The sequence below is a fragment of the Zootoca vivipara genome, chromosome 1 (assembly GCF_963506605.1).
Source record: "Zootoca vivipara chromosome 1, rZooViv1.1, whole genome shotgun sequence".
Taxonomy (NCBI): Eukaryota; Metazoa; Chordata; class Lepidosauria; order Squamata; family Lacertidae; genus Zootoca; species Zootoca vivipara.
In genome coordinates, this window is record NC_083276.1 from 75486091 (window position 1) to 75507830 (window position 21740).

General features: G+C 43.6%; 1 protein-coding gene across 5 annotated transcripts in view; it reads left to right on the forward strand.

The window, feature by feature from the left end:
• Window positions 1-21740, forward strand: part of CHID1 (chitinase domain containing 1) — a 104334-nt gene that overhangs the window by 3025 nt on the left and 79569 nt on the right. For 4 of the 5 annotated variants that reach the window (XM_035121831.2, XM_035121844.2, XM_035121864.2 and 1 more), the window contains exons 2-8: window positions 2590-2736; window positions 3188-3337; window positions 3914-4046; window positions 6248-6292; window positions 7990-8096; window positions 9179-9240; window positions 19592-19684. In XM_035121831.2, coding sequence (XP_034977722.2) covers window positions 2590-2736; window positions 3188-3337; window positions 3914-4046; window positions 6248-6292; window positions 7990-8096; window positions 9179-9240; window positions 19592-19684 — 737 coding nt within the window. Of the gene's footprint in view, window positions 1-132; window positions 220-2589; window positions 2737-3187; window positions 3338-3913; window positions 4047-6247; window positions 6293-7989; window positions 8097-9178; window positions 9241-19591; window positions 19685-21740 lie in introns of all 5 variants that reach the window. The other variant, XM_035121855.2, reaches the window with a different exon arrangement.

Below are 21740 nucleotides of genomic sequence, written 5' to 3' on the forward strand. Positions count from 1 at the left end.
ATTACAAAACAGATTCTGAAAGTGTAGGTGAACAGCATCTGTAGGCTGTCCAGAACGCATTTCTGTGGTGGGGCAATGGAATAGGAATAAACATTAATCATGTTGAGTTTGGGCATGGACTTCTTCTTGCAGAATCAATGAAACTTCCCTCACCCCGATCTATTCTCTGTGGAGGTGGAGGAAGGGGAAGTTCTGGTGCATGAGCACCAACTTTCTACGGTATGTTCCTATTCACCCCCCCCCGGTAGAATTCTTGTTTTTCTCATTTGCATATTTAAAGTAAACTAAAACTCATGGGTTGTATCCAACAAAGGTGGTTCTTTAGTCTATCAAACTTCATACTGTCTACAGACTTTCAGGCAAGGGTGTTTCTCAACCCCATATGTAGAGGCCAGGGGCTACACAGGAACATAGGAAGCAGTCTTCTACCTAGTCAGGCCATTGTTCCACTAGCCCAATATTGTCTACACTGACTGGCAGCAGCTGTCCAGGCGTTTCAGACAGGTTTCTCATTGCCCAACTTAGAGATGCTGGGGATTGAACCAGGGACTCTATGCATGCAAAGCAGATGCTCCACTGAACTTTGGCCCTTCCCTGAATACTTCCATTGATTTTAGATAATACACATGTCGTGGTAGCAGGTGTATTGGAAAAGGCATTTCCACCTCTCCCATGAAGGAGAGAATGACTCATCAATAGTAGTGTTTGAAATTGACAATTTATATTAGCACTTTTGGTAAAAATTTATTTTTTAAAATTAAACATCCGATGACTTGCTAGATGGCACCTTTTGCCAATCAGATTTTTATTTTTCATAATCGCCTTAACTGATTAATCAGCTAACAGTTGCAAGTCTTCATCGAGTAGTATCTGATGCCCATAAAAAAGCCTATAATTTCCAAAGGATTAACCAGGTTAGTCTGTTGCAGCAAAACCAACACCCTTATGGTACCTTCAAGGGTAACAGATGTAATTATTTCATTGATTTGTGACCTGGAGGGCTACACAATTTCTGAGAAGAAGCTTTAAGGCTATTGAATTTGGCAGGCAAGCATGGCAGGATAATTCGCAGCTAAAACAAGCTTGTTTTATTTATTAGTTGTATTATATGCTAAAGAGCAGATAAATTCTCTCCTTAGGCTAATGCTGGATACATTAAGGACAGCCCTGGCATTCCCAGAGTAATGGCCTCTATAAATTTACCCCAGCCTCACCTAGTTTGCTTTGGATAAATTAAAATGTAAATACTTTGGAAGCAGGGTGGGCATTGCAACCACCACTAATAATATACCTTAAAGAGTGCATTAGAGCCACCTTGTACAGTACATTTAGGAAAATTACAATCTGATGGGTTGTTTTGACACCACTATAGGAACTGCAGTTGTGTCCCATGTAGTGTAGGAGTTGCAGGCAAACATTCTTTCCCAACAATGACAAATGTTAATTTCCCCCCATCAGCTGTTGTTGTTACTTTATTTATAATTATTACATTTATTACCCTTCACCAATTAAATTTCTAAACCACTCTTCATCCAGAGAACACAGGGCGGTTTACAATATAATCCTTCCCCTACAAAATACCATAATAACAAACAAAAACTTCATCACCCCTCCCCAACAGTTTAAAAGGCCATAGATTGTTTAATTAATCAAAGGCCTGGGAGAAGAATGGTTTTTTCCCCTGGTGCCTTAATATATGTAACAAAGGTGCCAAGCAAGCCTCCTTGAGAGCAACCCACAAGCGGCAAGCCACCATAGAAATGGCCCATTCTTGTATTGGCACCCTCTGGATCTCTCGTGGTGGTGGCGGCGGCAGCGGCGGGAGGGCACATTAAGATGATTGCAGAGCCGCCTCAGATGATGATTGCAGAGTCTGTATCAGTTCGTATAGGGAGAGGCGGTCCTTGGGAGGGCCTGTAGCAGGCATCCCCAAACTCGGCCCTCCAGATGTTTTGGGACTACAATTCCCACCATCCCTGACCACTAGTCCTGTTAGCTAGGGATGATGGGAAGGAGGTGTTATTTCATGTATTTGGGACCTAAGTCATTTAGGGTTTCAAACACTAGATTGAGCACCTTAAATTATTATATTAATAATAGTTAAAAAATTATTATTTATACTCCACCCATTATTTATACTCCAGCCATATTGAGCCTGGAAATGAACTGGCAGCCAATGCCGGCTAGCATTTCGGTTATGAATATACAAAGTTGCCCTAAAGCAGAAGAAGGGAGCCTGTGCATCAAGGGCCATATGCGACCCCCAACCTAATTTAATGCATTTGACAAGGAGGGGAATAATAGGGAGAGGAAATGGCAGAGAAAGGGGGCTCAGGGGTAAAGTGGGCCAACAGCACTTGGAGGGTCACAGGTTTCCCCATCCCTGGTCTCCATCCCCCTGGCATTGGGTCTCTGTGGCACTCCCCTCCTCTTTTCACTGAGATCCTTATTAATTTTACAGAACCTGGCATACATGTGCTCTGCCACTGAAGAACATTCTTTTGGCAACAACTACTCTTATTATTCTCAAGTAGGGTTGTCGTCTCACAAACTCATTTTATTTTTATTTTTTTATCTTCCTCATTAAAGAAATTAGAGGTGACGGGAATAGCTCAAGCTGTCATGAGATGGATCGCAATCAGCCTTCTTGTGTTTGCCCTGGCTTCTCAGGTGGCTAATGCTACGTTGTCGAAGACAGACACTAAAAAAACTGCCTCAAAAACCCTGGAGGAAAAGGTAGGAGAAGCTGCTTGATGGCTTGGAATTTTTGCAAAGATTCATATTGGACACTGGGGGATTTTGTACTCTGACGTAGTGGTGTTAACATTTGCCTATAAGGTGACTGAATATTGCAAAAATAAATTGGAGCCAAACTCCCTGAACTATCCCCGACTCATGTGTAAATTGAGAGGTGGGTGTGACTCTAGTTTTAACATGGGGCTGGACAGGGGGGAAAGGTGGGTGGGATGGTTGAGTTTATTTCTCTTATCTACACACCCCTTTTCATACCCCATTCCACATCGTACTGTGCATGTGAATTAGACAGGCATGATTAAACAAGACTGGCTGCTTCCATTATATCTGGGGCACAATAAAACATTTACAGTGGTATTTAGGAGTAGACTGCTTCTGAACATGGATGTTTTCTTTAGTTGTAATTAAATCTACGATAATGGTTTGTTGGCAGACTCACTATTCAGATAAAAGAGTGCAAGACCGTGGCCTGGTTTCTACTGATTTAAAGACGAAGGATATTATTCTGGAGCACAAAAGCTACTGTGCCAAAAAAGCACGAGAACGACACTTTGGGGGAGATGTTTTGGGCTACATAACACCTGTAAGTACTGAGAGAATGAAAAAGTTGGGATGCAGCTAATTGTAGGAATGCTGGTACCTGTTGCATGGTTTGTGGCTTTGTGTGTATATATGTGGGTTTTCCCGCTCTCTCTTTCGAATAAAATTTGGGGCTTGATCTGCCATTAGGCGGAGTAGGGTCGTTGGCTCGGGTGGCAGGTGATTGTGGGCCACAGGGGCATCCTTCCCACCTAGCCCTTTCTGCCAAGCCGCCTGGCTATCCCCCTCTGTTGCAGAGCAGATCTGTGTGTGCCAAACATGTATTGAACCATCTAAACTACCCTTGGGTGCAATGGAGAGTACTTTCGGAGCAGTCGGCATTTAAGTAAACTACAACTGCCTCTCCAGTACATAAAAGTGGCCTAGGTGGTGAGGAACAAGGTCACCTTGTCCTTTGCCTCAAACCAGAAAATATATTGGGCTAGCTGCTGGAAATGGAGGTTCTGAGCTGAAATTGGGACCATTGACCTCTTCCCTGCATTTAATACAATTCTAGGTGGTGGATAATGTGGTTTGTGATGGATTTTGCCCTAATACCTTTTCCTCCTCCCTTTTCCAGTGGAACGGCCATGGCTATGACATTGCTAAGATATTTGGAAGCAAATTTACCACTATCTCGCCAGTCTGGTTGCAGGTGAAGAGAAGGGGCAAGGAGAGGTTCCAGGTGACAGGGCTCCATGATGCTGACCAAGGTTTCCTTTTGTGCTTGATATTCCATGGCCCATGATCTGTGTCTAGTGCATTTGCTGTTTGGCTTTCCAGTGTTAACATGCATTTTGTTTTCCTTCCATGGCAGAAAATTTGATAGAATAACTGGATGCATTCTCTGTAACACAAAAGTATGCTTTAACTCTGTCATAATCCAGCATGTTGGCTTGAGCTAGGAACTCCCAATTATAACTCTGATGCTGAATTCATTCAGAGGCAAAAAGTCTTTTACAGCACCTTGAACATTTTATTGTGATGCGAGTCTTTTCAGGCCATTCCCCATTTCATTGGATGCATGTAGTAGCAAACAAAAAAAGCTAAGATAGGTGCATATACAAGCATGCTGAATGCCTGAAAATTGTAGTAACTTTGACATTCTTGTGTGAAGTCTCACCATCCATGAATTTTGAGAATATTTGCAGTCAGACACCCCTGCTTGGGATCCCCCCATTAAAATATGTTTGTTATTTCTGCATGTGGTGGGTTTCACCTGAGCGTCTTGATATCTCTCACTTGTGTCTCGGTGATTCTGTTTTGGCTCTGTTCCTGTTGAAACTCAACCACCTGAGACTGCTGTTAAAAGGAGCAAGTATGACCTGCAACAAAATGTTGCTGTCATGGATGCAGAGGAATGGAGGGAGGAATCAGCTGGGGAACCACCAAGGGAAGAAGGTCTAGAGCCCCGGGAGAGATGATGGGACAACAATGAGTGGTCAGACGGAGAAGACTGGGAAGAGATGTAGGAAGTGGAAGAGGTAACGGCTTGGTGAGCTATAGCAGAGAGAAGTAAAGGATCAGAAGCCAGAGCTGGCGAGTGGGAGGTGAAAAGGCAGAGATGAGTCAGGCTGGTGAAGAGTGACATGTGTCTCCTGTTCCTGCTGCAACAAGCTCCACTCTCCCCTGTTTCCCCGAAGCTAGAGACGTGTGAAAAGGGTGGAGGAGAGATTGACTGCACACAAGTGCAGTCTCCCATTGCTTGGAAAAAGCCCTGGAGAGGAGGAGACAGACAGCTGTGGGGAGGCAGGGACCTTTACTATCAGCAACTGATTTCATGGAGTAAAACCCACCAGGAATGAGCTGCTGTGCTCATTAGGCATGACACTCATGCAAGTCAGTGGAAACTGTGTTTTTGCTAATAAAGAATTAACTCCAACTTTAAACTATGTGGTTCCTGACAGGCCTGCTCTATGACAATTGCAGTAGGGAGTGCTCCTGTTCTAGTTTCCAGCCACTCCATTTCATTCCATTTCCTACCCCTCACTCACCCAGTCAGTCAGCAGTTCGTGTCCACAGAGTATACTTGGTTATTGGGCTGTTTGGTTCCCCTCTCTCTAAAAGTGCGTTTGCACTTCTGCAGACTTGGGGTCCTCCTGCAAGTGTGCTGATACCTCCCACATCTGAGTGTGATTCTGGTTTGGCTGCATTGTAGCAGTCGCCCCTAAAATGAACAGTGACACAAATGCATCTCTGAATTCTCGGGTATTCACAAAATTTGGCAGGGATTCTCGGCATTCATATGTGAATGTTGATATTTGCAAATTTCCACTGTAACATAAAATTTCCAACTATAATACCCAGTGGGGGAAAATACAGTTTTACAAATTGACATTGAGACTTAATACAGTTTAAAAACAGAGAATATATATGAGTCTATATGAGTCAATCTATTGAAATTAAGGAGATCCGGCCATTATTTGCTTATGCAATCACAGCCGACCATTTCCAGCTGGTGGTCAGTTTGCATGACGCTGCATGTGAGATCATTACTGTCTGTAGTGACTTGGCAGTAAGCAATCTGTCAGGTGCTGTAGGTTGGCCCAGTGGCACCCAGTGCTTGAAGGCTGATGCCTTGCAGTGAGGAACCTTGGTATGCTGCTTTCTGCTTTGAATAATCCCAAAGCTGTGTTAATGTTTACCTTCCTGAATGGGCCAAATGCAGAAATGACCAGGGTGAGTGGAGCACATGTGCATATGTGTTACTCTGGGCTTGCAACACATGGTTGCTTAATGGTTAATACATATTTGACGGCGTAGAGACCATTGATTTTTATACCATGATCCATTTAACCATTATTTCTTTGACAGTCACACAGTAGAAAAATTATAAAAGACATATTTGTGTTTGAAAATGTGGCACTTTGTGATTAGACCGGTTCATATTTGTCTTCATGTTTTCTATTAACAGGTTGGATGAAAGAAGTGAAGAAGAATGCCAAAAACATCAAAATAGGTGACTTTGTAGAAAAGCTTCCATATTTTGCAGGGGGTTGAGCTAGGTGACCCTCAAGGCCCCTTCCAAGTCTACAGTTCTATTATTTTTAGCCCCAATGGGTCCTGGCTCCCTATTGCCCTCGTGTTCTGCCTGCAGTCTTTCCATGGGCCTTTAGCTGGAAGACAAGCTGCTGAACCAGATAGATCCTTCATCAGATCCAGTAGGGCTCTTAATGTTTGTAATTTTTGAAATGTGAGTTTGGCACAAATTGAACCCATTCTTGGAGGGCAACTTCGGAAGCATTAATTTTAATTGTGTCATACTATTCTGGGTTCCTGCACTCATCTGCCTTAGCCAAATTCTTTATAATGCCTGGGTCTATTTTCCTGCTGCCTTTGTAGTTGGGAAATTGTAATCGGCCGCTGGGGATTCACAACAAAATGCTGCCAGTGTTAACAGAAGTCATTCAGTCAGCCTGGAACAAGAGTCTTGTAGTGCAGCCTGGGGATCACCAGGGTGGTGATAGAGGGATTTCAGGAATGGGGAAAGGAAAAATTACACCCCTCATCCATTTCCTACCCTCCTAAAATCTCTGCTTTCTCACTGATAGGTCCCAGACCACCCTAGTTGTATATAAGAGGAAATGCAGATCAAAGAGTTGCCAGGCTTTTTTAAAAAAATAAAAAAGCAAAGGAGTAGGCTTTCTGTCCTCTCTCTTTTTAGCACAATGGAAAATTGTATGTGGCTAATCCCATATATCACACATTCAAGAGCAGCAGGGTGGAATGAAGCAGCAGGTTTATCACCACTGTAAAAGCCCTGAGCAGGGGAGATGTGTGTGGACTCAGCTATGCAGCTGCAAATAAAATGTTTTAAGTGTGTTGTAAAGTACAATATAGAAATGTGACACTAGATGGCAACAGTGAGCTATGGCAATTTCAATGCATTAAAAAAATTAAAAAAGCATTTTCACAGCATTTTTTATATGTGTGTAGATTTCACCTACGTGTGGGATGCTCAAATGTGTTCTTTTTTGTTTCACAAGCTCCATGATGGTGCAGCGGGTGGGCCTGGATCAGACTCCTTTCCACAAGATGGACCAGCATTGGATCCTTGGCTAGCCCTCCTCTGCCCTTTCAGCACCCCATTCCTGTGCCTTCACTGGCATCAGCTGTAGCTTCCTATCCACTTACCGTACACTTGCTGGGTTCTGATGTTTATCCTGACCCAGAAATCAGTTTCCCACGGAAGATTAATGGAAGAACGTGTTCCTACTCCACAAAATTGCTTAGCTTCTCCTTACCTGTACCCCAAAATTTGAGGTAAAAGGGGACATGATTTGAAGTCTTGGTGCATATGGGCAGCCACACCGAGCTCCAAATGTTTATGCTGAAAGGGAGTAATTTGCTATACAGGTGCCACATACCAGGGATGGAAGACTTGTGTCATCTAGATTTTGTTAGGACTGCAACTCATGTCACCCCTGACCATTGGCTGTGGTGATGGGGGCTGATAGAGTCCAACAACAGCTGGTGGGATCACAGTTTCTCCATCCTGGTCACATATTTCCACCTGAAGTACATTAATAAGGATGGAGCAAGTTTTAGTAGTGGAGAAGGAGTGGAATACGTATTTCAAGAGAGCATGCCACAGCAGTTTTCCTAATAGCGTAGAAAATTAATAGTCTCTCTTTCTCCCTTTCTGTATTTTTTCAGTTCCACGACTTTTGTTTGAAGGCTGGACTTACCATGACTTTGAGAGTGTCTTTGTCAGTGAAGATGAGATAGAAGAGCTTTCTAGCAACCTGATCCAAATAGCCAAGGTATCTTAAGCCTATCTCTGAAAAATAAAGAGCTAGTGGCTTTTTAATGTGGCTTTTTAAAATTATTGATGACGTATCAGGGTTAGTGAATTAATTCTGGCTTAGATGTCACAAACAGGTTTTATATATTACAAACAGGAGTGAATAAAGGAAGCTTGATTCTTAAATGTGGAAGTAATTTTTTTAATGTGTTGTTAGTGCTCAATAGCATGTGGGTGAAAAGGAGGGCTAAATGCTAGCATGTTTAAACTCAGGGGCTGTGAATTGTGTTTACATAAAAATCCCTAGGTGACACAGTGCATACTGATATTTTATTTATTATTTAATTCACCATGATTGTAAAAAAAGACCTCAAAGCAGTTTGATGTGATACTGTAATTTATATGTGGGCAGCATGGTTGTGTTTAAAATCTATTGCCTTATTTATAAAAACTGCATAAACAGCCATTTTACATGATGATGTCCAGGTAAGCAAACTAATGAAATAGCAACATAGCTTAAAACAAAACCAGTAAGCACAGGCATTCTAATTAAATGGCGAAACAGCAGCAGCAGAAAAGGAATAACCTACACCTGATCAAAGCATTAAGAGGCAAAGGCAGGATTCTTTTCATGAGATGTTTAAACTTTCAACATCAAAAGTAATAACCACAATGATATTTGTTCAGAATACAGTGGTATCTCTGGTTATTAACTTAATCCAGGCATCCCCAAATTTCGGCCCTCCAGATGTTTTGGACTACAAGTCCCATCATCCCTGACCATTGGTCCTGTTAGCCAGGGATCACGGGAGTTGTAGGCCAAAACATCTGGAGGGCCACAGTTTGGGGATGCCTGACTTAATTCATTCTGGAGGTCCGTTTGTAACCTGAAACTGCTCGTAACATGAGGCACGCTTTTGCTAATGGCGCCTCCCGCTTCTGCCATGCGACTTCCACTCGCATCCCAGAGCAAAGTTCACAACAAGGAGCATCTACTTCTGGGTTAGTGGAGCTCGTAACCCGCAGTGTTCGCAAGGAGGAGAGTACGTAACACGAGGTTCCATTGTAAATTTACAATCTCCAATGTTTTCATTATTTTAGAATGAGAATTTTGATGGCTTTGTGGCTGAAGTTTGGAGTCAGCTAGGAAATCAGAAGCAAACGTAAGTCCAGGATTTTCAAGATGCTATTTTTTTTTTTTGTATGTCGAGTTTCACTGACGATTTAATAGGATTCATTCAAAAGAAAACATGCTTAGGAGTACTGTGTAAGTAAATTACGGTCAAGAAACTTGACAGAGTAGATACCACTAAGGGTCTTTTCTGATGTTTACTGTTGTGTGGTGACTATTTCAGTGTGTGCTGCACCAGGAAAATCTAGGGCACATTTTAGGAATCCACAGCTGTGATTGTAGGAGTTAGAGTAATGGTTGCCTGGAAAGATGATGTCTCTTGGACTCTTTATCCATGTAGCCTAAATATCCCCAAACTATTAGAGCATCATGGGAAAGAGATATGCTGCAATGCCTCCTGTAGGACCCTGAAATGACAGTCACCCCCCACTTTTCATGTGCAAACTGGTTACCACTAATTTTGTGGTTATCTGTGAAATCAGGTAACACGGGAAGGCATCAACAAGAGGGTATGGGGAAATTATTTTAAGCAAAATGATAAATGCATCGGCTTTCTGCCTTCTTTCCCACTGTCACATTGCCTTGTTTCTTCCCTCCTTTTTGCTTGTCAGATCTGGCCCCAGCAATTCTTTGTTCTTAATGGTAGAGACGTCAACAAAGAAATCCTAGGTGTTTATAGTCAAGATTAGCATTGATCTCCTGATTGCTGTTTGTCCAACAATTTCAGGTTGCAAAAAGGCCTGTCACCTTGCTTAAATGAGTATTGTTGGTGGTGTCTGCTGATGCCAGAGGAAAAACAATCATTAAGTACCATAGGTGTAATCCCTTTGCCTTAATGTGGCTCTTAGACCTGACAGTGGGATTTTATCAAGATCACAATGTTTTCAAAAGCTTTTTTCAGGGAAGGTGAGCGATAGATTAGCTGCATCATCAGTGTAGGTAGATCATGCCAGTTCTTTGAGCGTGGGGTCGCGTTATTACCCTACTGAAGGGAAAAATGTACTGTTTTTGGAGGCAGGGAGCGGAAGTTGCTCAAGTTGTTAATATGATTTGATTCGGGACCCCCAGTGTGGTGTGCAATAATACTCCAAATCTATGTAATCCTGAAACCAGGTCAAACATTCCAAACAAAATTAACCAGAAATTAAAAAGGCAAAGAAAGTATAACAGGTAAAACTTCAGTGTCACAACCAGACACCATTGAAAGTCAGGTGAGTAGTAAAAATTTCTACTTTCATCTAATAGCCATAAGAGAAAGAGGACTTTGGGGCATGTGCCCTTTTTGTGCTGAGACCTATTTGCTAGCTAAGAAGCTAAACAGGAAGCAGTTCTTGTTTGGTAGAGTCACTTCCCAAGCAAGCCCTTAGGAAGCAATACTGAAATCAGTCTCTAGAGCACCCCATTTTGCCAAGAAGTGAGAAGTTTCAGGATTTCCAACGGTTACCTGTGGTTGGTTTCCTTTGGATGAGGTCACAGAAGACTTGTGGCATTTTGCAGCATTTGCATATATAGAAGAACATAAGAAGAGCCTGCTGGATAATGTCAATGGCCCGTCTAGTCCAGCAACCTGTTCTCACAGTGGCTACCCAGATGGGAAACCTGCAAGCATGACCCAAGCACCATACCTGCCAAGTTGCTGTCAGAGAAATAAGGGACCGGGCCGGAAATAGCAGACCGGAAGTAGCGCTGCCGCCATTTTGGAACTGGGCGGAGCATGCTCAGAAGTGACAGCTGGGAAAACGGGGATTTCCCGGGGAAAACGGGAGACTTGGCAGCTATGCCAAGCACAACAGCACTCCCCGCTCCTGTGGCTCCCTGTAATGATACAGGTTGAGTATAGGTGGAAGTTTGCAATTTAAACATTCAAGCCACTGTCCCAAAATTTGCCGCCACATCAGATTTCTGGGACTTTGCCAGCACCATCAGAATCCTTACAGCAGTGTTTCTCAAGCTTTTTTGGGCCACGGCACACTTGTTCCATGAAAAAAATCACGAGGCACACCACCATTAAAAAAGTTAAAAAATTTAACTCTGTGCCGCCCTATATTGACTATATAATTATGACTGTAATTTATTCTGTATCTCTTCCTCTCCCCGCTTTTTAAATACCAGTAAATGAAGCCAAAAGAGAGACAACAGTGCTTAAATGCACAGATGTTTAAATGCACTTACTTGCAGGCATGCTAAGGTAGATTTCATTCGGAGGGAGGGGAGGAGAGGTGGAGAGAGGGAGAAGGGGAGGGAGCACAGCCCAGAGCCGGCTCCACTCGCACTATATTGTTCCAGGCACCGAGGCGAGTGGGGGTGGGGAGAGAAAGAAAGAAGCTGCAGGGAAATAAAGCGGCAGTTGCTTACACGTGCGTAAACGGGTGCCGCTTTATTTCCCTGCACGGAGGAGGGAGGAGGGAGGAAAGCTGGAAAGCTCTGCAAGGGAGGAGGGAGGAAAGCTCCGTGAGGGAGAAAAGCCCCGTGCATCCCCTCTCCCTGGACTGAAAGAAAGCCGTAGCTGCTTACATGCGAGTAAGCGGCTGCTGCATTCTTTCCCTGCAGGGAGGAAAGCCCCGCGTGTCCCCTCTTCCTGCACGGAAAGCAAGCGGCAGCCGCTTACATGCGAGTAAGCTGCTCCTGTTTTCTTTCCCTGCAGGGAGGAATGCCTTGTGAAAGATTGGCGGCCGCCAGGCGTCGCAGCACACCAGCCAGCGTCGGGCGGCACAGTACTGTGCCGCGGAACAGCGGTTGAGAAACGCTGCCTTACAGAGAGCAGTTCAGCCCTCTTGTCCTCTTGACTCCAGCTGCAATGACAAGCTGCTTGTATTTACACAAGACTCTGAATTAGCACATTTTACTGCCTGGAGTCTGACAAGCCTTTCCCTGGTGATCATGTCAGTTTCATTGGAGTGCAGAGAGGGGAGATGGTGAAGGAAATCTGCATATATGAATGATAAGGCTTCCCTGCCATGCTTCAACAAAGCTTGAAATATGAAAAAGCCATACCCAAATGTGTACAACTACTCTATGGAGAGAAAAAAGATAACACATTTGTTCAGATGCGGCACAAATAATGCAGGAAATGAGTTTGTAAATTCACATTCCCACATGGCTATCAATCTGTTTTAAAAACATGGAATCACGATACAAATTTGTGTAGAACTGCATTTCTGTATTTCATACATGTGCATCAAAAATAGGAGAGAGGCTCAAAATGCATGAAATCTATCTTAGTTACTTGCAATTGAGTTCAGAGCAGTTATATTCACAGGGTTTCTGAACTCGGATCAATGCATCTGGTTCCATGCACTCTGGGGGAGTGCTGGATGTGAAGAATGACAGTCTCAACAAACATTATTTGTTTCTAACCCCGGGCATGCTAGTTCATGTCATAATTACGTTTAGAGGAAAATTATGTTATTGTTTCCTACCCAAACAAAACTGGATTTTGCTACTTGAAATATGATGTGCTGTTCTTAGTATTATCCACACAGTGGCAGTATTGTGATAACTCTGTTATTCACTGATCTTTTTAGAGGATCATATTTTTTTCTTTAGCCATGGCAAGTTAAGGGAGGGATCTGAAACTATTGGAAGGTTTATCGTAGATTAATGCTATCTCGTTTGTGTTCCCAACATTTATATACTGATGGTAGTAATCATGCTGAAGTGGTCTGAAAGGGAGAAAACTCCAGGTTAATTGGGCTCTGATTATTCTCTCTTTTTAAAATTTGGGATAAGTAGTCACATGAACAATAGCACTAGCATTTTTTTTTTCAAATTAGCCAAAGGCAGTGGAGTCCAGTTCTTAGTCACACAAATACTACCGACTACCTAAAACAGAAAACAAAGATGTGTACCTGAAACACTCAAGGGATCCATAGCTGTCAAGTTTTCCCTTTTCTCGCGAGGAAGCCTATTCAACATAAGGGAATTTCCCTTTAAAAAAAAGGGAGAACTTGACAGTTATGAAGGGATCATTTTCTACTATAACTAAGATTTGCTGATCTTATTATCAATATTTAATAATCATGTACAGAGTGGATAGATCTAGAGAAGAATAAGGATTCCAAACTTTGTGTAGAAGTGAAAGATCTGAATATACAGGAATAAGCTTCCATTCTGGACAATTGTAGTGATTGCTGTTAGAAGCCATTTAAGTAAACTAACTGCAGGTAAGCTTGCATCTTAGTAAATGTCAGGGGGTTGTTGCGGCTACTCTCGAGTAAAGACGCTCCAGTCCACACTGTCTTTAAGAGTTTTATTGTGCATACTATTTACAGTGCAGAGATAGCAGAAAACATGACCACCTAGTCACTTTCAGAACCTGGCAATGGCTTCCCTCTGCTTCTGGGCCAGCGCAAAAGCCTGGGCACCCTGAAACGCCTCCCCTAAGCCCCACGTGTGGGCGCGCGCCTCAATTCAGGCGCCGGAAGGAAAGGTCTCGCCTCTTGCTGGCTGGGGTGGCGCCTGGGCTCTGGCGTCTTGCTGAGGCCCTCATCCGCTGTCCCTCGACCAGAGCAGTGCCAAGGCTTTGACGTATCGCTGAGCCCTTCCTGCCTGCTCTGTTCCCCAGAGCGGTGCTAAGGCTCAGACACGTCACTGAGCCCTCTCTCCATTCCACTCCATTCCTCATTCCCTCCTCCTGACTCGCTGCTTGTGCTATCACTGGGCGAAGTGCTGGTCAGGATGACGGGGGGGGGGGGGAGGGGGGAGTCTCCTTGTAGGGAGTCTCCCTGACAGTAAAGAAAGCTTCAAAGACCGGGCCTTGAGAAATCTGACCTTGCCTGGTGATTTGGTATAGTGGAGGGGTATGGATGTTAGAACTGGCCAACATTATTATTCATTTCTTTTGTCCTGGAAATTGAGCAGCTTGTCTATGGCAAGATGTTGAGCTGGAGCTTATGGAGTAGCTGCAGGTGAGACTCTTGAAACCCACCCGGCACATTAAAGTAGAAGTGGCAAAACTGGAAGCCTATATGTTTCCCTGCTTTTTGAACCTATTCAGAGATGAAAACAATCTCAACTATACTAAGCTAGGTTTTATTTTGCTGTTATAGTGAATAGAAACCCAGGCAGATTTGATGCTAACCCATCACATAACATTATACAGGCAATGAGGCATTCCCTTCTATTTCATGTGCAAGTGGAGGAACCTTAAAGGCTGCTCATGAAGAAGAGGGAAATATGTGAGCCCAAGGATTAACTGTGGTGTGTGCTCTTGTCACAGCTAAGTTAATCATATCTCTTCCAATCTATGGATGTGCATTGTTTTTCTGTATTTACAGTAGGTTGTAGTAGTCAGAGGCTGACTACTTGAGTCTTACCATTTTCCTTTTGTGAGCAGCTAGTTGCAAATGATTACATTGGATGATAGTTAACTAAGTTTTATTCAGAGTAGACCTATTGAAATTCATAGACCTGACTTTGTACTAGGGCTTCCTTTGAAGCTGACTCCGAAACTGCAATTAATCCAGAATGTGGCTGCCAGACTGGTGACTTGTAGTGACTGCTGGGACCATATAACACTGGTCCTAAAATATGGCTCCCAATATGTTTTCAAGCACAATTCAAAGTGTTGGTGTTGACCCTTAAAGCCCTAAACATTCGCACCCTTGTATACCTGAAGGAGTGTCTCCACCTCTATCGTTCAGCCTGGACACTGAGGGCCTTCTGGTGGTTCCCTCACTGCAAGAAGTGAAGTTACAGGGAATCAGGGAGAGGGCCTTCTGGGTAGTGGCTCCTGCCCTGTGGAATGCCCTCTTGTCAGTTGTCAAAGCGATGTCTGATGTATCATGTGTTCTTTATACAGTGGTACCTCAGGTTACAAACACTTCAGGTTACAAATGCTTCAGGTTACAAACTCCGGTAACCCAGAAATAGCACCTCAGGTTAAGAACTTTGCTTCAGGATGAGAACAGAAGTTGTGCTCCGGCGACGCGGCGGCAGCAGGGGGCCCAATTAGCTAAAGTGGTGCTTCAGGTTAAGAACAATTTCAGGTTAAGAACAGACCTCCAGAACGAATTAAGTTCTTAACCAGAGGTACCACTGTACAGTCATACCTCGGTTTAAGTACGCTTCGGTTTGAGTATTTTCAGTTTAAGTACTCCGCAGACCCGTCTGGAACGGATTAATCCACTTACCATTACTTTCAATGGGAAAGTTAGCTTCAGGTTAAGTACGCTTCAGGGTAAGTACAGACTTCTGGAACCAATTGTGTTTGTAAACTGAGGTACCACTGTATTCTGTTGGAAGTTGCCCAGAGTAGCAGGGCCAACTCAGTCAGATGGATGGGGTACAAGTAATACATTATTATTATTCTGTTCAGTAATGTCAATGGGTATGCTCTTGAGTAAAACTTTGTTGACTGCCACCCAATGACTTGCTTTTTAAAATTCAGTGCATTGAGAATGCCTTAGATTGGTATTTGTAACAGGCATGATTTTGATTCTGTGCAAACAAGGTCACACATTTAAATTTGTTCAGGCTGATAGTCAACAGTAGATGGTGCCACAATCACATAGTTTATTTGAAAAGTGCTGCCTTCACTATATGCTGCAGGAACATCTGCATTTGACCTTCAGGTATCTTATTAACTGTGGGAAGAAAAGAACAAAACTTCTGTAGACACATCAGTACTTCAGTCTGAACCTTGGAAATTTAACCTATTAATCAATGGCTTACTGTAAGTCCCTTCCTTCCTTGGTATTACCTAGAGCAGTGAAAGGACAAACAGCAATAACTCATTCTTGAACTGAGATTGCTTTTAAAAAAAAGTTTATTTTTTTGTCAGCTGTCCACAAACACAGCTTTATTATATTGGGTCTTTTCATTTCATTTTTAAATTCTTCTGGGAAATCCTTGATTTGGGGGGGGGGGGCAGCAACCATCAAACTTGAGCATTAGCTACAGTTAAATTGAGACTCTAAAAGGAATGCAACAAATACTGTGAGCTGCAATAAATGTTCTGCTGAGGTCAGCATCATTTGCAGCTTCAAGAAGGACAAAGCTGTTTTGTGATACCCGAAATGTCTGAACAAGAGTGTAGTGGGGAGGAGGGTGAGCAGCATTGTATATTCAGGAGAGAACCGAGGTCAGAAAGTTTAAAATACATAGCCCACCTTTTAATTGGGCCTGGGTAGATTCTCAAAGTGCCATGTGCTTCAGAGGAATATCTGAAAGTTCAATTTGACAATAGCAAAGCACAAAATGAATATTTAACTATGTTTTGCCATGACGACAGTTTGCTCCAGCCTCATTATACTTTTAAAAAATGCAATGCAGCATGTGCATTTCCCTCCGTCCCTCCCGAGTTGACAGTGATAATATGGGAAAATATGGTTTTAAAACGCTCAAGTCTTCTGTTGAGACGAGCAGACATATAATTTATTGGATGTTTTTAAATGGGCACTCAGCTAGGGCCGTTTGGGGATGGCGGAGTGCATGCAATGCTTGATTTACATAATCTATTTAGGGTGACAAATGGGAGTACACGTAACTGAAGTCTGAGCATTAACCACTAATCCCTTGAATTGGCAAGAAGTGCTCTTAGGCCAGAGAGATGGCTTGACAAGTTAGGCTGCCAGTACTTAAATCTTCTGGGCGATTTTTCTTACAAGAGAAGCTGCCATCCTTCTCCCACCTTTGCCATAAATCGGGTAAACTGCTCAATACCAAGTTTAGTATAAAAAACAATGTCAAGTTGATGAATATTGTCTCTCTGTGTGTAAAATCTCTTTGAACCCACATTAGTAGTGAGGTGTTGTTGTTTTGTGGTGCCCTGAAAACAGTGCTTGAAACACCAGCAGCAAAATCCAGATTGCAGATGCTACATTTTATTTTTATTTTGTGTGTGCCAGTGGGTATATCTCATCTACACAGCCCATGAATAACCCCTAATCAATCAGCATCTCCCCACCATTCATAGAATCATAGAATGGTAGAGTTGGAAGGGACCCCCGAGGGTTATCTAGGCCAACGTCCTGCGATGCAGGAATATTTTGCCTGACATGGAACTCAAACTCACAACCCCGAGATTAAAAGCCTCCTGCTCTACTGACTGAGCTATCTTGGTGAAGAGGTTGGCCACATATCTCCATAGATTGCTCTTGGAATGAACATGCAGTGTTGGCTGATTAAGCTAAATCAGGCATTGGCAACCTCCGGCCCATGGGCCATATGCGGCCCACAGAAGCCGTTTATCCGGCCCACGAGTCGCCCGGTCACCAAGCCGCCCGCTCGGCAAGTCCCCACGCCCCGCCGCGCTAACCCGGCGCAGCACGGAGACTCACCGAGTGGTGCCAAAAACAGCGTCTGGGTATGCCCAGACACCAGAAATCGCTTCTGCGCATGTCAGGGCATGCACAGAAGCGATTTCTGGTGCCAGGCTGTCCATACCCAGACGCCTGAAATCGCTTATGCACATGTCAGGGCATGTGCAGAAGCGATTTCCGGCGCTCCGAAAATGGGCCGCACAGCACCGGAAATTGCTTCTGCGCCTGTCCCGGCCCACGGACCAACGTCAGTGGAAATGATGCGGCCCACGGCTGAAAAATGTTGCCGACTCCTGAGCTAAATCCATTGATTCACTGGATGGTGTTAAAGTACCGTAAGGATTACTTTGAATAGACCTATTGCAATTAATGGACCTAACTTCGTCATGTTCATTAATTTCAGTGTGTCTACTCTCAATAAAACTTGGCTGAGCACCACCTGCTATTTTCAGCAGAGGTAATGGCAAAAATCTGAAGGGTACTACCCAGTACAAGCAGAGATAGCTGAATATTCTTTTATTCCCCTCTGTGGAGGATGATCTCATCTTCTCGCCCACCCTTTCTGCATATTATTTACTTAATGCTTTTAGATATTTGAGAATAGAACATTACAGTGAGGGTACTGCAAGTGTAGATGCATTTGCAACACGACAGAAAAAATGTAGGAGAATTATTTCTTCTCAACCGGTTGCCTCCTGGCTTTACTGGCAGAGTGTGGGCTGTTAACCACCTTTAATGGAACACCTTCAACTACTTAAAAGGCTTCTGACATCAATGTACTAAATGACTGTTGCTGGTTGTGGGACTGCAAACATGTCATATCTGGGCTAATTGGGGCCAAGGGAAAGGGAGCCTAGCACTGTCACTCCCTCCTTTTCCTCATTGCTGCAAGGGAGAGTCACACAACGTCAGGAAGAGGGAAGTCCAAGCAGAGATTTCCCTTTTCTGTGAGTGCCTTCCAAGCATCGCCGATCACAGCCAGACATGTGATAAGGCATGGAATCACTAGGTTACCGAGGAAGATGGGGAAGAAGGAAAGGCCCAAATAGTAAGAAAAGAGCTGGGAATTAAGAGAACATGTGTACCTTAATCCTCAAACACTGATGGGGGAAACCTGTGGCCCTCCAGGCAGCATGGCCAATGGTCAGGGATGACAGGTGCTGCAGTCCAACAACATCCAGAGGGCCACAGGCTCCTTACTCCTCTTCTACTCACACTAAAAGGTAAAGGGACCCCTGACCCATTAGGTCCAGTCGTGACCGACTTTGGGGTTGCGGTGCTCATCTCGCGTTATTGGCCGAGGGAGCCGGCATTCACACTACTGCCCATTTAAATAAGAACCAGGTGGCCATTGTGCCCCCATGCTGCTTCTGCCCACCTTAGGAAGAGTCTGTGCCCGCAGGCTCATGCATATACTGACCTTGATCCTGCTTCTGCCAGCCTCTATATGGGAGTGAGAGACAGCAACAGATTGCAGTGCCCACAAATTGCTGCTGCTTCCTCCAGGAAGAGACACTGACTGATCAGTGTGTCTTTATGCCTGATGAAGGCAGGCTGACCATTGTGACCTCATGATGAAGATGCTGACCTGCAGACTGGCCATTGTGACCACATGTTGAGTTTGCATACCTGAAGAAGAGAGAGTACAATGGGGGTCACTTGCTGCTGCTGCTGTTACCATTACCATTATAATTATCACAATCATCCTTTGATCTTCCTTCAACCCAAATGTTCCCAGGGGAGTATTCAGATACAATCAATAAAATACAGCATATTATTCCTTGATCACATAAACCAGGATGGGGAAACCTGGTCCTTTTAGATGTTGCTGTACTCCAAACTCAACATCTGGAGGGAACCAACTTCCCCATCCCTGTCCTAAAATGAAGACTGAATAAAAAGTATCTCTTTTGTCACCTCCTGTTACATCCTATTTAAAGGGAGAATGGATTGTTCAGGGCCAAGTCCTATTAGAGTGTATCTTCAATGTTTAAGGAAGGAAGAGTATTTCCTGACTCAAGCATAGATGTTTATGCTGATAACATTTTTAAACAAGAAGAGGTTGTTGTTCCACAATTTAGTTTTCTTACTTGTAGACCTAACGCCATGTTTTTGTTACAGGGGTCTGATTCACTTGCTCACTCACCTCTCGGAAGCTTTGCATCAGGCGCGGCTGAAGCTGATGCTTGTCATCCCTCCCACTGTCATGCCAGGGTGAGTGTCTTTCTTTCAAAGAAAATCCCAGATGAATCTATTTTCAGCTTCATTCAAGCTATTTGGGTTTAATGTTTGCTGTGAGACCAGCGCATATATGCAGCCTAAAAAGCGAAGCGTGTATTCCCTCTTCACCACTGGAGAAAAATGTCAGGCTCAGCACCTTGGGGAAGAAGAGAGGGACACATTTAAGAGGCTTGGATTAGGAAATGTGTCTGTGCTAAGATTTAATCCCTCTGGGCAAGAACCGTGTATTCATTATGAAACCTCCAACCAAGGCACTTAATAAATATTGAAGCAAGCGAGCAAAAGAACTATCAAGTGCTATGTATACCAAACAGTGCTAAGGAAATGACTTTTAATTAGAGTCTTTATATTGATAAATGGATTATAAAATTTTGGAAGGAAATAAGATCTGTAATGGTATGAACCCATACATCTCCTAATCCAGGGTGGCTAAGGTGGTGCCATTCAGATGTTGCAGGACTACAGTTTCTGTACTGTCTGAACACTGATCCTACTGGCTAGGGCTGATGGAGAGATGGAGTCCAACAACTTCTGGAGGGTTCCCCCCCCCCCGGCCCTGTCCCAAAGCATCATGTATAGTGACAGTAAACACAGGTCAAGTAAGGAGATGTAAGAAGGAATGCAGACACTTTGAAAAGGCCATCTTCATGTACCGGTAACTTACTTTCCTTTGCTACCTGCCACATGTTTAGTTTTGCTAATGCCCATTTCACTCTAAATTGTTTTGTAATAATTAAGCAAAGTAGCTGCCTTCATTAGTACAAAACAGTTGGAAAGGAAGATCGCAAACTGAAAAGCACATGGTTATACAAATTGGCCAGTTGTGCACTACATACCTGCATTTAATCTGTGCCTTCTTCATCTCCCCAGTGCTTATTTATTTGTATAAAAAAAATATTCCTGGATTCATAATTTTATGGTTTGTACACAGTTTAAACCAGGCATCCCCAAACTGCGGCCCTCCGGATGTTTTGGCCTACAGCTCCCATGATCCCTAGCTAAGAGGACCAGTGGTCGGGGAAGATGGGAATTGTAGTCCAAAACATCTGGAGGGCCGAAGTTTGGGGATGCCTGGTTTAAACTCTTGGCGGAGGAACTATGCAATCCCTGTGCTGGCTAGATGGAACATTAGCCCTTCTTAGCCACATGTATTAGTGAATAGTTTCATTTGCTCAATGGCATCTGATGAAGAGGATACTGGTAGCTGAAACTGAGTTTTGCATAGATGTTTAAAATAACTTCAGCCTCCTCCTTGGCATGCAGACCTACATCTCAGTCTTGTGAGTGCCTGCAAAGGGGTAAACAATACTATCACCCTTTCATAGTCTGGGTCCTGTAGCTTGCTAAGGGTTTGGCCCTTCAAACCTCAATACTTGTGATGTTGGAGTCAGTTGCATCACCCAGTAGTGTGTTCTGTTGATAGCCTTGCCACTCTCTTCCTATCCTGATCCTGTGGTGTGTTGCCCTCGTCCGCTACTTCTCCGTTGTGTAAGGCCTTACAAAGCACAGCTGCATTGGCCTTTGCATTTGCATGTGTGAAACATCTGTGCTGCTTGTGATACATCAGTGCAAGAGCCCCGGGCCCCGTCACCTTGTACAGGATGCTGCTCAGTGCACAGGATACTGTAGAATTATTATTCATTTAGATTATTTTCAAACTGGCCTTCATCTTTTTAGATCCCAAGGCGGCATTCAAATGGCATGCCCAAAATAAAATTCAACAACACAACTAAAGCACAATCCAACAAGACACCTTTTAGAACAATAAAGCACGTCACAGTTCAGCATTTATAATGCTTAATTAGGCAGTTGCATTTTCATATTTGTGTTGCAGGGAGAGAATATGCAGAAGTTTGAAAAAAAATATTTAAAACTCCCGTTGAGATTCTTCATTCTTCTTGAGTAATTATTTTTGTTAGCCATGCTATATACCAGGCATCCCCAAACTGCGGCCCTCCAGATATTTTGGCCTACAACTCCCATGATCCCTAGCTAAGAGGACCAGTGGTCAGGGAAGATGGGAATTGTA